General features: G+C 39.7%; 2 protein-coding genes across 2 annotated transcripts; one reads left to right on the top strand and one right to left on the bottom strand.

The window, feature by feature from the left end:
- Window positions 1-515: 515 nt before the first annotated feature.
- On the bottom strand, window positions 516-2,261 carry LOC128990469 (adenylate kinase 8-like). Its single transcript, XM_054412841.1, has one exon. It carries the CDS (start codon window positions 2,205-2,207, stop codon window positions 645-647), a length of 1,563 nt encoding a protein of 520 aa, XP_054268816.1. The 5' UTR covers window positions 2,208-2,261; the 3' UTR covers window positions 516-644.
- An 8,309-nt stretch (window positions 2,262-10,570) lies between these two features.
- On the top strand, window positions 10,571-18,061 carry LOC128990102 (achaete-scute homolog 1a-like). The gene is made up of 3 exons (XM_054412348.1): window positions 10,571-11,364; window positions 17,168-17,232; window positions 17,732-18,061. Exon 1 carries the CDS (start codon window positions 10,655-10,657, stop codon window positions 11,354-11,356), a length of 702 nt encoding a protein of 233 aa, XP_054268323.1. The 5' UTR covers window positions 10,571-10,654; the 3' UTR covers window positions 11,357-11,364; window positions 17,168-17,232; window positions 17,732-18,061.
- Window positions 18,062-18,517: the final 456 nt, after the last annotated feature.

Genomic DNA, 18,517 nt, shown 5'->3' with positions numbered 1-18,517 from the left:
ACAATTAGTGTAATGATAGCGAAGGCGAGGAAGGTAGTTCACCCCGCTCGCTTTTTGTTATCATAAATCTGAAGCTGTGCATCTACATGGTCAGTGACGAAGAGGAACAGTAGCGTTGATCTTATCGCGGAATAAAGAACACCACAAATTAGGTTTACAGATCAAAATGTTATCAAAGTATGTCCCAGAATAAAATCATTATAGTTAAGTTATCATCGTCCATTCCCCTCTAAAAGAAGATGGTCAGAGTAAAACAGCCATTGTAAAAGACAATAGTACAGTAGTGTAAATAGCCAGTAATTTTATTTAAAAGTAAATATAATAAAAGGAGCAAAACACATTCTTCAGAAATTAAGCATGACAAATACCCTTTTATATTGAAAGATTAAATCATGTTTGATTAAAAAGTTCTTTAGAAGCCTCTACTTTGCAGGTTCTAAAAACTTGCAAAAAGAAAATGGTGTTTTAAATGTTTTCTCAGGATTATATAGAACCAAGACGCCTTGATATAGAACTTCTTAAAGTTATTGATTTAATTTATTGATTTGTTTAATAAAAACTATCCAAAAACAGGCCTAAAAACAAAACAATAGTTCTTAAGTAATAAAGTTAAGAGTCCTGCTGAATTGATTTTTTTCTATTATTTAAGGTCGTCCTCCTCTGAGCGCTCGCTCAAACTCCTTATCTAATTCACGCATGATCAGATCACCGTCATCAGTAGAACTACTATCACTACGTCCTTTGGCGATCATCTTCAGTTCGCTAAATCTCCTGAGCAATTCTACTGATTCTATCATCGGAACAACTTCAGTGCGGGATATAGGAGTATATAGTCGCCGGCTACCTGATGACGCCTCTGATCCTGATTTCCTGGGCTCGTTATGTTTCTTAGTCGAATTCCCAGATCTCGGTTTGGTAACAGGAGCAGGACTCATTAATATATCCTCGATCCTTTCCAACAAAGAATTTATTGGACCTCTCGCATCGACGATGGAAGCCGTCTCACCACAATAATCCTTGATAGCTTCTATTCTCTCGTTATAAAACATTATCTCATTTTCTACCTTGCAAGCCTGGTCGTCAGGATGAGTTAGATTTTCTGGGTTTGACTGGTCGTCACTTCTATAGTGCAGACTTCCCGTGTGCATATTTACTAATCTATTTTCTAATCTTTTCTGGCACTCTGCTTCGTCTACATCTAAGAAAACTACTCTATTGGGTGGCGTCTCAATGGAGTCAAGCAATACAAAATCATCTACAGAAGTTGGGAAGTTCGTCAATACGTATCCCCGATTTATACAATCTTCTTTGGCTAGTCTATTTTTGAGTAGGTCGAAAACAGTTTTAAGTGGGTAGCTAAAGCCGTTTTTGTCTAAATATCTGAGTTCATCACCTGATGCTGTGTCAGCAACCCTGGCCGCATTTACCAACTGTTCCATGTCCACATGGACCACGTTGAATTGTTTGCTAACAAGTTTAGCAAGGGTTCTTCTTCTTGAACCTCTTGGCCCAATAAGAGCTACTCTAAATAACCTGGGAGCTGGCCTACAAGGCATTTTCTTTGCCAATATTGAACACGCTTCAGCTACATCCTCCAGAGATTTATTTTTCACTTTGACAACCTTGAGAGACGATTTATAAAGTTCCTTCAAGTGATAAGCATTGTTGTCGTAGTCCATCAATACAGACGGGGATGTTTTTAACGTCATTGTTTGGGCTTCTTCTTCGTCTACATTATTATTATCTTCTAGTAACAACAGTGTATGTGTCGGTAAAACACCAAGGGTTATAAGTTCTTCTGCCTCTTCAGCTGTATCCGGAAAGTCTGCAAAAATCCAATCTTTTTCGTCGGATTCCTCCAATGTGTCTGAAACAGCCTTGGCCAATATTATTGGAGAGTAATGGTCTACGGGATTTTTGACACACAGGTATCTTGAAAGTATACTGCAGCCAGATTTAGCTGAAACGAGCTGGGAAAGTTTTATCCTGTCCATGGACGGAGGAGTAATCATCACGATGATGCGTTTGTCTCGCCATTTGTCAACTTGCTCCAGACGTGTCTTTAGAAACAATAACGGGTCAGAGGGACGGTTTATGGCAAGTTCATTTCCTAGGTCGTAAAAGAGTTCGTAAATGCGATGCTTTTCAAGGTAAGGTGTAAAACGGGGAGGAATTTTCAATGTTCTCATAGACTCATCGACAGCCATGACGGAAATAATTAGTAAACTTAATAGGTTACACAAAAAAATGCTAACTTTCTAAAGCTGTTGTGTACTTTTACAGTAAGGTACACTATCAGCTGCTTTCTTAATATTACATAAACAACAAATTGGCACAGTCAACAAGAAAAGTGTTGAATATAACACTATTCAATTATATTCATGCAAAACCAGTCTACATAAACCATTATATATTATATAACTAGTGAACATCAAAGATTGTAGGCCTGCAATATATTTTACAATAATATCCTGTTAAAGTTTAAACTACTTTTGTCAAGACTAGTGCGGAATTTCTTTGTACTCAAATAGAAGGTGTATTGGTCTATTTACATTCTAGACAACTGCACACGACACATTCTACATTCTACACATACACACATTCTACAAACATTCTACATACATATCTATACATCTACATATATATGGTGTACTTACATTCTAGACATGGACGACACGATGCCTCCTCAACCCTCGCACCCCTAGTTCAACGAACGGCCGCGGCGCCGCGCCACCGGGCTAGGGCGGGTTTCACACCTTCGTCTTTATAACCACTTATTATTTTGGACTCACTTTTAGATTCACCGGCAACAAAAACAAAATAACACCTCAAGCCTTCCACGAACCTCACATTATTTCTTTTGACAAATATTATCAATAAACAACTGAGATAATGGAAATCCTCCCTCTTCAGGATTAACTAATATTTGAAGGAATGACAAAAAATACGAAATAAATACTTCACGTCGTCAAGTCGGGCACTGGGGTGTTGGCGTTATATTGCCAATCAACTGCTCACCTTGGTTTGTGGCGAAGTAAAAATCTTTGAGGATTTGAAGTGATTCCCCTCTAATTTATTATGATACTCTGATAAATTGGTGGTTTCCCAATAACGACTTAAACTATTTTAATTTATCCGTAAGTATTTACATTCTTCCTATGAATATAATATAAACTCAATTTATATTCAGCTATTGTTTTCTAAAATCACCGGATTTAATATATTTAATTTGTTGAATGAGTGCAAGTACGAATTAACCTAACTAAGCTGTTAATAAATGTACTACCGTATTGACATTATGATGAAAACAATTGGTGGGATCGGTTTGGTAGGATAATTTAAAAAATATATTTGCAAAGTATAAGAACAAATATACGTTTATAATGTCAACTTTAGAAAACTATAGTCCCTACCACAAATACTTTTGATCTAACGAAATCTTTAAATTAACACACTCTTTGAATTGGTGCATATTAAAATCAAAAAAGGGATACGTGCGTTACAGTATCTATATAAAGCTAGGATGGATTTTAACTTTTTCGAAAACTGGAAGCTTTATTGAATGAACTGTCCTGATGTGAAACTTCACCGAAAAATATCAGTTTTTCGATAAACCCTCTCCTAAAGACAGGAACCTCAACTAAAGTTATGTTTATCACATTAAATTTAAAAAAAATTAAGATACATCAGCTGTTGAATTTTTTATCGTTTTAGTTAGTTTGTTTAATTTCTTAAACAGATTTCTATATTGCATCAAGAGAAGTGACAGTTGGTGTTCAAACCTTTGAATATTTAATACATATTAGTTCAGTTGGGCCTTTATATTTTGAAATTTGAAAACACGGCAATTTATGTTGCAGACAAATGTTGTGGATATAATTAAGTGACACAAGAACCATTTGAAAGAGCCTTATGTGTTCCAGCTGGTAAAAAACGCATCTGTGGAGTATTTTGCCTTGTGACGTGGACAGTAATAAACTAATTTACATCTAGAATACGCGCCTGATAATCCAGCAGTTTGCATTGGACGATGTTGGTGAAGAACCGCCATATCTTCCTTCCCTCAGTTCTTGGTGGTAGGCTAAAATGACTGGTTTGGTCTAATTCATAATACAGGAATTTATGTATTACCATAAAAAATGATTAGGTACCATCTATGGATACCGAACAACTTGAACGAGCTGGAGACATCCATGACATATACAATTAGCATTAAGTAACACTTAAGCACTAAACACTTTTAAGCACTTTCAAACTGCAATGCAAGTCTATCGACCCCGAACATTGGCCAGGTTAGGGACGGCAACTCCATTTTCAAATTTGAAGGTGGGGAAAAGTGACACGCCCGGGGCCTGATTGCGTCCAAATTTGAATATCTCGGGGCTCGTGCCGGCCCACCATTACAGGGCCCTCGGGTTTAAGACATTAAGTGTTATTTTATTTCGGCAGTTAAACTATTTGGAGCCACCGCGGTCCAAACAACATTTTGAGTGGCCCATTTATAAGTGCGGGGACTGGGACGGGTCGACGGACCTTCTCATACTGTAATTATGGAGCACTGGGGTAATGCGGTCTCGGGTTACATAGATGGTGTGATTGAAGCGAGGGGTTAATCAAAGTTGTATTTCAAACTGTCATTATATTTATCTGGCGGCTCTGGAACTTGTAATTATCCTTATCGTATAATTTCCATTAACTTGGATTAAATCAGCGTATTAGATGTAAGAGAATTGGAAATGTGTCAGTTATTTTCTACCTTAGGTTCCTATTGTGGACACGTTTCTGCAAGGACAGAACAATTTTACTACGTAAAAACGCACTCTGTGTTGCACCTTCGTGAAATTGCATTTACGTGCAATATGTATCTGATGCATTACGATTACGAAGCTATCACATTCGGCCTGGCGGTTTCCTTCTCTGTGTTAACTATGTTAAGAGTTAACTTTTTTATTTGTTTGTGTATAGGCTGTAAACTGTTATAACTGTTTTACACAATTGTTTTCATATAACGTTTTAACTAGAACGTTTCTTGGTTGAAAAATGTAATTGTTTGCCTAAATAATAACTTTGTGTTTTAATAGTTTTGTCATCACTCAAAACTGCTTCACACTCAATTTCTTCTGTTTAATTTAAGCCATTTTCTGAGCCTGCAAGCATGTGATAAATATAGTTGAATTAGAACAGATTAAATGATACATTTGATGATATTTGTTTAGCTTTACATTTCGTATCATATTGTAAAACGTTACATAACATCATATATCACACGGCTGATTATCTACGACACGAGAATGTACCAAAGATGGGGAAGGAGGTACAACCTGAGGCTAGTCGTGACCGCGATAACAACGCATGGATATATCATTTCATATTTACCCAACAAATCTATTAACACAGTCTCCCTATTCTGTGCTATTACGTGTCTTGGTCAAGTGACCAGACAGTGGCTGAACCTAGAGAACAGACAGTAGAGGATATTTGATGTGGTGCACGGTTATACCATAAACGTGACCATTGTGGCTGTAATAAAGTCGTTACAATGTGAACGATTCATGTCGATGGTATGTTGTACATCACACAAAAGAGTACGTAATCAGCCTCTAATTATGTCATGACGTTTGGAATCTTGCCCGTACAATCAATCCTTAATTACAAGGTAATCCAGATACAATCCAGGACAATAAAAAGTCTTTAAACACGAAGTACTTAGTTATTCGTTACTGTAAGAACCTAAACACTGAATGTGTTACAAAGAAGTTCAAATATAATACTAAATCGGCTTTGTACCAAAACAACGAAAATAGGTCTATATTGGCGGAGCGACGCTGACGACTGCTGTACCGGACCTTGTCAGATGATTTGCATTCCCAGCGAGTGTTTATGGGGCTTGTATCAACATAATCACCATTAACGGCGCGGCCTGCGGCAGTAATGGGTAAAGCGCATGTTTTGTCGAACTTAAGGTAAACACCATCACAAGTCTCGTACCCCGGGGCCTGTGTCGCCCTCAGTGTCGTGGTGTGTGGCTACTGTACCGGGAGTCACATAACTGGGGCACAACGTGGGTCTACACACTACCATGGGGTAAACACCATCACAAGTCTCATACCCCGGGGCCTGTGTCGCCCTCAGTGTCGTGGTGTGTGGCTACTGTACCGGGAGTCACATAACTGGGGCACGCCGTGGGTCTACACACTACCATGGGGTAAACACCATTACAAGTCTCATACCCTAGGGCCTGTGTCGCCCTCAGTGTCGTGGTGTGTGGCTACTGTACCGGGAGTCACATAACTGGGGCACGCCGTGGGTCTACACACTACCATGGGGTAAACACCATCACAAGTCTCATACCCCGGGGCCAGTGTCGCCCTCAGTGTCGTGGTGTGTGGCTACTGTACCGGGAGTCACATAACTGGGGCACAACGTGGGTCTACACACTACCATGGGGTAAACACCATCACAAGTCTCATACCCCGGGGCCTGTGTCGCCCTCAGTGTCGTGGTGTGTGGCTACTGTACCGGGAGTCACATAACTGGGGCACGCCATGGGTCTACACACTACCATGGGGTAAACACCATCACAAGTCTCATACCCCGGGGCCTGTGTCACCCTCAGTGTCGTCGTGTGTGGCTACTGTACCGGGAGTCATATAACTGGGGCACGCCATGGGTCTACACACTACCATGGGGTAAACACCATCACAAGTCTCATACCCCGGGGCCTGTGTCGCCCTCAGTGTCGTCGTGTGTGGCTACTGTACCGGGAGTCACATAACTGGGGCACGCCGCGGGTCTACACACTACCATGGGGTAAACACCATCACAAGTCTCATACCCCGGGGCCTGTGTCGCCCTCAGTGTCGTGGTGTGTGGCTACTGTACCGGGAGTCACATAACTGGGGCACGCCATGGGTCTACACACTACCATAGGGTAAACACCATCACAAGTCTCATACCCCGGGGCCTGCGTCACCCTCAGTGTCGTGGTGTGTGGCTACTGTACCGGGAGTCACATAACTGGGGCACGCCATGGGTCTACACACTACCATAGGGTAAACACCATCACAAGTCTCATACCCCGGGGCCTGTGTCGCCCTCAGTGTCGTGGTGTGTGGCTACTGTACCGGGAGTCACATAACTGGGGCACGCCATGGGTCTACACACTACCATAGGGTAAACACCATCACAAGTCTCATACCCCGGGGCCTGCGTCGCCCTCAGTGTCGTGGTGTGTGGCTACTGTACCGGGAGTCACATAACTGGGGCACGCCATGGGTCTACACACTACCATGGGGTAAACACCATCACAAGTCTCATACCCCGGGGCCTGTGTCGCCCTCAGTGTCGTCGTGTGTGGCTACTGTACCGGGAGTCACATACCTGGGGCACGCCGCGGGTCTACACACTACCATGGGGTAAACACCATCACAAGTCTCATACCCCGGGGCCTGTGTCGCCCTCAGTGTCGTGGTGTGTGGCTACTGTACAGGGAGTCACATAACTGGGGCACAACGTGGGTCTACACACTACCATGGGGTAAACACCATCACAAGTCTCATACCCCGGGGCCTGTGTCGCCCTCAGTGTCGTGGTGTGTGGCTACTGTACAGGGAGTCACATAACTGGGGCACAACGTGGGTCTACACACTACCATGGGGTAAACACCATCACAAGTCTCATACCCCGGGGCCTGTGTCGCCCTCAGTGTCGTGGTGTGTGGCTACTGTACCGGGAGTCACATAACTGGGGCACACCGTGGGTCTACACACTACCATGGGGTAAACACCATCACAAGTCTCATACCCCGGGGCCTGTGTCGCCCTCAGTGTCGAGGTGTGTGGCTACTGTACCGGGAGTCACATAACTGGGGCACACCGTGGGTCTACACACTACCATGGGGTAAACACCATCACAAGTCTCATACCCCAAGGCCTGTGTCGCCCTCAGTGTCGTGGTGTGTGGCTATTGTACCGGGAGTCACATAACTGGGGCACGCCATGGGTCCGTAAACTACCATGATACAAATTAAACAATCTTAAATCACTTATCCCATTAAAAGATATGATATTCTTGCTGCTGCGTTTCGACGTTAGGCTGTGATGATTCTTCTGCTCTCGAGATCCTCAGTATGCCATCAAAATGTCCTAAAGTTAGAAATCTTCAGACCACAATTCCTTTAACTAAACATTGGTACATAACATATTTTAATTCACTGTTCACAATCATTTAATGCACTATAAAGATATTTATACTCTGCGGGTAACGAGTCTTTACCTGTTGCACTGACAGGCGAGAATTGCGTGCTGTATTCGTACTTGAATTAGTAGAAAAAGTACTCTTTTGTACTTTTCTGTTGTAACCTAATTTTCTAAGTCCACCATGTATATTTCATATATTTTTGCAATCAATAGAAACTAGGAAGTAGATAACTGTAAAATAAGGAGTAAGTTAATTACATTTACTCTCAATTCAAACCTTTAATTACGTGCCGAAACGACTGCAGTTACGTTTACAGGCCGTCGTCGTCCATTATTCATAAGGCTTGCACCCTCCGCTCCCAGGGGCATTTTCTCTCTGTATTTGCTCATTAAACCCGCTTTCTCTTATTTCTTGTTCCACGTCCCAATTTTTTAGCCGTTTTGAACTGCAAAAGCACTAAATGTCAAAACACAACGTGAGGGTCTTCGCCTGCTCGGTATTTTTCACCGTTTGCATGTTTTATTTATTTGCGTAGTTTAATATGTTTATCTGTCTAGTCAGAATCATTGTGGATTACTCACCCTGAATAGCCATGATTTTGAATTTGCAAACCCATCTCAAAACGCTAAAACACTACATACTTAAACTACAATATAAATTAAAAGTCCGTGAACGCGATTCCTCGATTAACTTTGGACTGATTTTGATTAAATTTGACATGAGTGTGTAGGGATGAACTTGTATGAGAACCATCATGATCGGATTATTGAAATGGGGTTTATTTCGACAAACATTATTTTTTCTAATTTTTGACCGACCCCATAACATAAATTTAGCAATTCCTTTCTAATATAGAGGAGAGAAATATAGACCTATATACAAGTTTGTGGCACTATAATTTGAATAAAATCCATCAGTGATTGGCATCATTTTAACCCGAAACTTGGGAACCGAAGTACTGTACTGCGCTCTACCTCTAGACCACCTCGCCCCCAAGTGTGATCAATAGAACAAAGTTACAAATAGAAGTAAATAATAGCACCAATAATAAAGAAAAGCCATGCCAAAAAGGATGTATGATTGCTGGGTCGGTCCTGAGAAGAATACACAAAGTAATATTTTACATGGGATTCAAATACCGTAGTCGATACTGTTGCAATAACACATGCAAATCACCCCTCCGTTAACAAAACGTTAAAATATAATGATGTTGGTTTACCTTATGATTGCTGGGTTCTTGATGATTGTAGAACTTAGCAAGAACCTAGCAATCATAAGGTAAACCAACATCATTAATCATTTGTTCTTGAAACTGGGACCACATAATTTACATTTAAAATATAACTCGTATGTTACAAGATGAAAAATCAATAAATAAAGTCCAAGGAGTACGGTCTTATTTTGCACTTTATCATTCTATTTATAAAACAGAACTCGAAATGTAAGAATAGTATTATTAACTAAGTTAGTTTATTTGGAATTTAGTATGTTTATTTGTATCTGATCCATAACTCAACCAGTTTGGTGTGATAAATGTTTTTATATTATATATTAAATTATGTGTCTATCAAAGTGTATTCATATTGTAATGGTTTATTAAAGCATCAGTTATTTTAGAATCGACGAATTAATTAAAAATCTTAGATTTGGAACTCAATTTCAAAAGCAACCCCAATCATTAAGCTTAGACGGGAACATTAATGTTCATTTAAATGCTTCAAATAAAATTAAAAACTGTGGAAACATATATTTTGGAGTTTCAGTCTCCAAAAAAATCTCCACGTGTTTATCCAACTGTACGAGCTGTAAATGTGGAGATTTAAGTTTGATATTTGAGATTGTTCCAATGATATGTACACGGAAGATTTTCCCATCGTTTCCGAATACTAGATTGAATTATTAAACAAATGAAACCTCCTCAGAATGCAAATTAATGTAAATAATCCTAGGCGCCTATTCGGGTTCGTCGGACGCGTTAATGCACATTTACCCACATTTATAATCGAACGCACTAAATTAAATTAGGGTAGAAACGCATGTTAATTGCGGGCAGCGGGCGCCGAGGTCCGTGTACCGAGGCTCCTGACCAGGGGCTAGGACCGGGTCAAGAAAAAACGCCGATATATCAAAACGCTACGAACGGAGAACGAGAACTGGTATCGGAGCGAGCGAGAGCGCAGCGCAGCCACCGAAGACTCGTATAAAATACAAGACCGGCATTAGACAAAGAGGGCCCTAACCGACTATAAAAAACCGGTACGGGTAGTGCGGGGTGGCGCGCGTCGTCGACAGTGCCACGCGCCGCGCTTGCTTCCATCCCCACCACAACGGCGGCCCGTGCCACGGCGGGGAGGGGGGTGATACAAGAGTGGAGCACTCGGTGCGCAGGCTTAGAACCGGAGTGGTCGTGATAGCGCGAGGACGTACAGTGTCGTGTCGCAGTTCTCAGTAGAAGATGACGTCTCTCATGAAGCCGATGAACCTGATGAGTCTACAGCCGGGTAGAGGATCGCCGCACACACATACCGCGGTCATCGTGAACTCTCCACAGAACGTCAAGTCGGAGCCGGGTGTGACGAGAATACTGGTGGAGGAGAGGAGTTCGGTGTTGGTCGACAACACGGGAAACCAAGACTTGAATAGGTGCAAGAGAAGAATCAACTTCGCTTACTCGCAACAGATGCAGGGACATCAGCCGGCGTCGGTGGCGAGGAGGAACGCCCGGGAACGTAACAGGGTGAAGCAAGTCAACAACGGATTCGCTACTCTGAGATCACACATCCCCCTGAGTGTCGCGACAGCCATCAGCTCGTCCGCGGGGAGTCGTGGTGCCAGCAAGAAGTTGAGCAAAGTGGAAACCCTGAGAATGGCTGTCGAATACATCAGGTCGCTCCAGGAGTTGTTGGATGAATCCGGAACCTCGACACAAACGGAAAACTCGTACTACACCTCCAACGAGAACCAGAGAGCTCCAGAGTCGTCCCTGTCACCTCCGTGTTCCGAGGCTTCCTCCTCACCTCCGCCCTCGTCGTACGCGTCAGAAGGGTCGTACGTCGCACCTCCGTCCCTCAGCTACCACCAGGAGAACTACGAACCCATGAGTCCAGAGGACGAGGAGCTCCTGGATGTGATATCATGGTGGCAGCAGAGTCAGTGAGCTCCAAGGTAAGAGACAGTGAATAATTGTGCACTTGTATTGTCATAGATAAGATATAAGATATAGGAATAGTTGATGGGGATTTTGTTTGTACGATTTTCAAAATATAAAAATAAGTGTTGGGTATCTAGGAAAAACATTTCAAAACGATAGATTTTTAAACGTAACTGTGTCACTGACTACTAACCTTGAAATTCAATGGGCTCTGATCAGAAATACTGCAAATAAGTTGTCTAAATTGCCATAAAGTTTAAGCCTAAGTATGAAGAGATTCTCCATATTTTGTGTATGTAGTTTTGTATTTGACCTTTAAACCCCCTACCCTTTTAAAATTACCAGAAATTAGTCTCATTGCGTATCGCCCAATTCGACAATGTTTTACTTTTCGTAAGGACGTTTATACAAAACCAAAGATGATCAGCATCTGTTTAGCGTAAATTCTTGTAAATTCCACGCAAATGTTATTTTCTGAGACATTGGCACGTCTAGGTCTTTCAAATTGCTTTTCACTGAAGGAGCTTACAAAATATCTTGAAAAGTATAAAATGTTGTAAGATTACAAAGCTTAAACTGATTGTAAAAGTAGTGTTTCCAACAAGTAGCATAAAAGTAAATAATTTTGTCATGTCCTTTTTAAATAGAAAATGTCTCTTTTGATTCATGATTTTACAACCATGCATGTTATTTGAGAAAAACGAAGGCTTGACATGTTAAGGTTAGTTTCAAATCTTTTGAATATAATTCGACATAATAAAGGTCAGGATGCAGGACGTACATTTTAATATTCCTTTAGTTCCTATTAATGCAACTTAACATTATATGCATGGTTCATCCTAAATATGGCATAATATAATCTTGCAACAAAATTCAAACAAAACTAACTTGAAAATCAAGTAGTAGTTTTCTTATTTATTAGCTTTAAAACTATTCATAAGGGAAGTACTTTTCCTACTAGCCTAAATCTTAAGATTATTTTGACTATAATAACCCAAACACGTATATTATAAGAGGCATTTTCTATGTGTTGGGACTTTTCGCAAATTCATTTGTTTCTGTTTTGAATACAAATTATCTTCGACTTGAAATACGCACCCTCTATAATCTCTAATGCTATATGGTGGAATGTTTCTTGCACATCCCAATATATTATTTTCACATTACGGTTTTGGACATTTCGTATCGTTCGTGTACTACACATCAATTAACATTGGTCCACTTGATTTGTGTACAACCCTACTGTAAAACCCCTCGGCCAAACGCACATACCAGCTGTTATAAGGCAAATTTTGATGTTATCCGCTTATCAATTTTGTCCAAGTTTATCGAGCTATCTCGGTGCTGAGGGTACGGAGTAAGGGAGGCAAAACCTTTTCACCCAAACGCCCGAAGAAGCTTTCGCCTATTATCATAACAACGGGTCCGCGCATTTTTTGTGGCTCAGCCCGCGGCGACGGTCCCAACAAAGGGGGTGATTTTTATTTGAACATCCCCGGATTCCTAGGGATGTTTATCTTCTTTTCTATTCTTCTCTATTCCCCGCTTTGCATTATTTTTTACCAACATTTATCACGATCTGCTTTTTACGGTGGTTTTTACCTTAACGGTTTTACTTTTTTACATAGACTTAGCATACTGGGATTGACATAGGTTGGTTGTTTTACTCTGTTCTATATTTTTTGTCAAAAGTAATTACTTGCAGGACTACAGGCTACCGGAAAGTTCTATCTCAAACTATTTTGTTTAAGCGTTTTTGCAGTTTACTATAGTGATGCAAAAACATACGTTTACACCGATTTTTACTTTTTACTTCCATATTTACTTCCACCATGGATTACACCATATGATTAGGTTACACTAAGATGCTTTTTACCTATTCAGATACAAGAAATATCAAGTTTTATGCATAATATTTGAACATTTGTTCAAATAACCCATTCATTCAGTGGGGTTTGTTGAAAATTCGTAAAATGGTCAAATCCAATTCCAAGGCGTAATATATTTGTGCCTAGCTATCACATGCCGTCGTAGAACCGCGATGAACCTACTTTATAATATTATTTTTACTTTGCAACGTTACACAGACAGCCTTGGACTTCGACGACTAAATTCAATTAATCACTGGTTCAGATTTATCGTCATTCCCACGGGCGGCCGGCGTCAAACTTGGCGGGAACCGGTTTAATTGAATGTTGCTACTCCTAGGCCGGCCTCAACACAGAGTACGTTCCGTTACTGCATCTCGTGTTATGCAACATACGTAGTGTGTGTACTCTATGTTTCCCCCGCCCCCTCCATCCACAGCCTGTCACTGACCTTAGTCACGCGTCAATGAGTTCATTGTTGTGGTTGTACTCGCGACTCGCGCCAATCAATGAACTGATTGCGAGTCTGGACTCTTGGTTAGGCAGATGTCTGGTCATTTACGAGGGAAACTAGTAGAAAATAGGTCTAGAAATGCGTGGATATTTGTTTGGTTCGTGTTTATTTATAGCTTTGTAGCAATCCCGTTTTTATTGGCCACTTTAATGGGCAACCCGGAATACTTGGTATTCACTTTTTCTAATGTGTAAAGAGATATGTTTGGATAATGTTAATCCCACATGTTTGGGGAACAAAGTTTTGATTACCTTATAAAATGTAACCTTGACCTTATAAAATGGGCTATACGAAAGGCTTGTTTTTCTCTTTAGATAAAACGCGCAAATATAAAAACTAATGTTTACTTATTGTACTACACTATGCGGGCGAGATTACAATTGCAAGTTTCCATTTATCTTACAAAGTGTCATTATAAACTCATTTAAACGTCCTTTTTTACTCTAAGGGAACATCTGATCAACAAAGAGATCGTGTACGTGTTTGCTGCATACAAAACACATAAATTTTGCAGTAACTAATTCATTTCACAACAAAAGCATCGTACTTAGCATCGTCCATTACACCTCTTGTAAACAAAGTACAGAGACCCATTTTCTTGCATTGTATTCAAATTCGTTCATCAGAGGCCCATCTTTCAGAGGCGAGGTGTAGCGCATTAGAACAGGTAAGACGTTGCCACTTCCTCCTAGGCCGGAAGTGGCTACAAGGCCATCTTTGTTCTTAATCAGTCTTATCACTCAGACCGCCGAAGGCGTCACTCGCACTCACACATGCGGGCAACGCTCTGGCCCTCTGTAATTGGCTTTGTGCTAACTTACCTAGGAAATCGCTACGAATGCAATTTCTAATTCCAAGGAATCAGCTAACATTTGAATGTTCTATCCCAAATAAGACAAAGGTCTTGAGGTGCGTGGAAAAATGTTATTAATTGTTTTATGAGTCAAGAAGTGCGCTACTGGGATTCAATTTGCACACAGTATTCTAAAACAAAAGTGTATAAAAAATCTGATTTTTTCAATTTGTTTATCCAAGAACAGAAAAATACACCAATTTACCTATCTTCGTGAATCTTACTTTTAGCTGTACAGGGAATATTTCCATCTTGCAAAAGACGTATTACAATTCGTTGTCGTTCCCAGGCCGGGTCGCAGGTAGAGGAAATCAAAAAGTTGGCCCCTCGTCGCTCACTAGTACCGTTGGGCCTTTGTACAATAAGGCTGCTTTGTGTGCACAAAAGCCTCCTTCCCTTCGCCTAGACCGTCTTGGGTCTTGCCTAACGTCTTTGTGGCAGTGTTTAGGCCCTGGCGGGGCACCCACGATATAACGCGGCCTTGGCAACAAGACTCGTACTTTCAACTATCGACCTATCGGAATTATCACGATGCTTGGAAAAATTCACCAAATATTGGAAAAACACGGAGAAAAGTGCTTTTAACAACATTACAATGTTTGATTTAAGAAGGTTATTAACTTGAAAGACACTACATCTAATGAATTCAATCATTGTTAAATTCACGTTTTTTACTAAATTTGAATAACGTACCTTGAGCTATTTTTCTAACTGTGCAATTAAATAGAGAACCTATCAGCATAAAAAAAACGTACCGGTATTGTAGTTACTCTTTACCGATCCTTACTATACGTCAGGTTATACCTCGCAAGGTTCAATGACACGTTTTTAAAACCAGTATTAAGATTAACCTTTAACCGTTGGCGTTACCATTTTTTTCACCGTCTAGACAAGCCTCGCCCGTTAAACGTTCCAATCCAACCTCAACTAGTTTTCTATTGTACAAAACTAGAACTAGAAGCAGCCACCCTCGGCACTGATCCAGGTCAAACCTCTTTCTGACGGGGTGCATTCGCTTAGCGACTATTTGAATCAAAATAGAGCACAGCATTCGTTAGGCACTAGCAGACTCTGTAAATAGATCAAACTAGTTTTGAAAAAAAATATTCTAATTTTATTCACTACACGGGTTTTAATTTGCATCATAGATTCTTTGTTAGCTTTTAATAGTTTGAAATGCATATTGAGTTATGGTTGTACAGGTTTTATGTGACAGTTGATAAATGTTTTCAACGTCCGTGTATATTTACTGAATCGTGAGTTCCCAGTGAACTCCTTGATCTCCAGGGGACGTCATTCTAACATTACCATTACAACATGCGTTAATCAGTGTTGTGAAACTACGATTGTATGATTGACAACAGCATTTCCTATTTGCCATTACGTGTCGTTTATTTACTTTGACAATCATACAGCGTCCTATGAGTTTACACCATTCAGAGGAAATATGCAAAACTTTACACCCTCTAGATCTCACACCGTAGCCTACTTCCTACTCAGTTCTTGATATTCAAATCTTATCCGGACTTCCTACTCAAAGCTCAGTCTCGTGATTTCTATTCTTATTCAAACACTTTTGTTTTCAAAAGAAACAAATAAATATTCATGCAGAACATGAGCCGCTGTGGACTGAGGTGGAGGTGTCTCCCCCCAGCGCTCGTCAGACCTACCACTTCCCTTGCGGAAGCAGTACAGTCCGCCCCACAAGTGATCACATTGGAGGTGAATGTACCTCGCCGATCTACAACCTACCGCACTCGTTCTTTTTAAATAATAATACAATGTATATTTAACACAAAAAAGTGTTAAATTATCTTCCATTACTTCACATTCTACACGAAATGTAACAAAATACACACCTCAAATTACCGACCTGTGGCAATATCACTACAATTTTGAAAATCCAAAAATATTTTAAGCCTTCTGTATAAACTTGGATTGCATATAGAGTACATTTAAAAAAATATAAAGCATGAAACAGAATTTAAACTACCACATATATATGACAGTCTATATACTCCGAATTCATTATTTAAATGAACCCAATAAGCCAATAGCCATAAAATAACACTGTAACCTCTTCCGACTTAACTAATAATCGTAAATTACACAGAAACACCCTTAATGAAGATGCCGGTCGCTTAAGGTTAAAATAATTCATGAATACAATTTCCTATGTAAATGTTGTGATTCATTTTTTATGTTATTACTTAGAGTTAACGACGTTGCTCTAGGCGGTGGATCATTGTTGTTGAGAGTTATTGAAGCTGTACATGCGTGGATGTGGTCGGTGCAACGATGCTGTGTGACCTCATGCTTCTCCCCGACAATTGCCCTACGCTAATAGCGAGGTCAACTCCTCATTGTCACTGTCTCCCATCTTGAGTCTTTCTTTGTTCAATTCTAATAATTTTAGTTTGGATTTCTTCATTTCCACTCATTTAATTTGCCTATGAAGTCAATTTTACCCACATACCTGTACCTAGAAAACTTTAAGAATTGAATTTTGTGTTTCAAATTTGTGTTTAAATTTGTAGACTCTATTATTACTTAAGTATTAACTGGGATTTTCTTTGTTGCAGATCTCTTGTGCATTTTCCTGATCTCACAAGTCTCGCCTTAATGTCTGTTACAGGATCTCAATTTGGTAAGTCTCGTTTTTGAAAGAAATTACATTAGAATTCTCTATGTTGCTTGATAATATAATGACCCTTTCACGTTCATAGCTTTATAGCAAATAATCTTTGTTGTCTGATTTTGTGAGACAAACATCCCAAGCTAAAACTGTAACTTCTTCAAGAATATGGCTAAACATTTTAGCAGTTTTAAACCATTTCACAAAATATACATGATTACTTAAGTGTTTTCAAAAGTAACACAATATCATTATCTTCTTTTCAAAGAATCTCATTTTTTCACAGACAGACAATTTAGAAAGTTTTAACCAAAGGTCCATTGTTGATTGCGTGCCTCAATCCTTTTTCTATCCTCTTTTCACTGCAGTCATTATATAGTTGGATTCTCGGGCAGTCCCAGTCGCCATATGTTGTTCCATGTTCCATCTCCATGGCAACCACATGTTACCAGAACTTCCGGTTTCTAATGCACTTCTCATGTGATCACTCATCGTGCCCCTCTGTTCACAGGTGTTGTTCGTCGTGCGACCCGAAGACACCCGGACTCAGCCGAAAACGCACGAACGACATCATTGTTTATACAACTTGTTAAGCAATATTCGATATTACGAGTCTCTACACTGTTAAGAGCTTTTGAATGTTACAGTTTTTGTTTCTATATTAAATTGTCTACTTTCGTACTGTTTTGAGTGCATTTATATTGTTTTATACAGTTTTAACGAACTTAGTACATGTATTTAAGCGATTTTAAGATTTGTGCCTTTCTGGTAAATTGAAGGAGGAAGAGTAAAGTTGACAAAATATATGTTAGGAGTTACTTTTTTTGTTTCGTAACCGTAGTCGGAATTTTTATTTTATGATTATGAAAGTTTCATATTTAGTTCTTTTATTACAACATTTTTCTTTGTCAACTTACAAACCTCTTTTCCAAACCATTAGGCAAGTAATAATTTATGTTCATTTTAAAAGTTATTTAATTTTTTTATGTTTTTGTTCTTAATCCTATAGCATATAGATTTTCTATACTAAGCATTTTAAGTTTTTTTCTTTTCGCCATATTATAAAAAAATATTAGCAATATTGCTAAATTATAGGTAACAATACTGGAAGTGTGATTTTCTTTTTCAGTAATATAAGTATTCAGGAGATTTGCCTTATTTTTTCTGTTATCACGCACAGTGTGGTATTATTTGTTTTGAAAATATTTACATTCTCAGTTTCTTTTATTGACGTTTGTTATATAAGAAGTATAAGAATAACAATCCTTAGTTTCGTTTCTATCCTGCTCATAAGTGT

The sequence above is a fragment of the Macrosteles quadrilineatus genome, unplaced genomic scaffold (genome assembly GCF_028750875.1).
Source record: "Macrosteles quadrilineatus isolate MER2022 unplaced genomic scaffold, UCM_ALF_1.0 Scaffold_3__2_contigs__length_128488019, whole genome shotgun sequence".
In the NCBI taxonomy this organism is placed as follows: domain Eukaryota; kingdom Metazoa; phylum Arthropoda; class Insecta; order Hemiptera; family Cicadellidae; genus Macrosteles; species Macrosteles quadrilineatus.
This window is presented reverse-complemented; position numbering and strand designations above follow the sequence as displayed.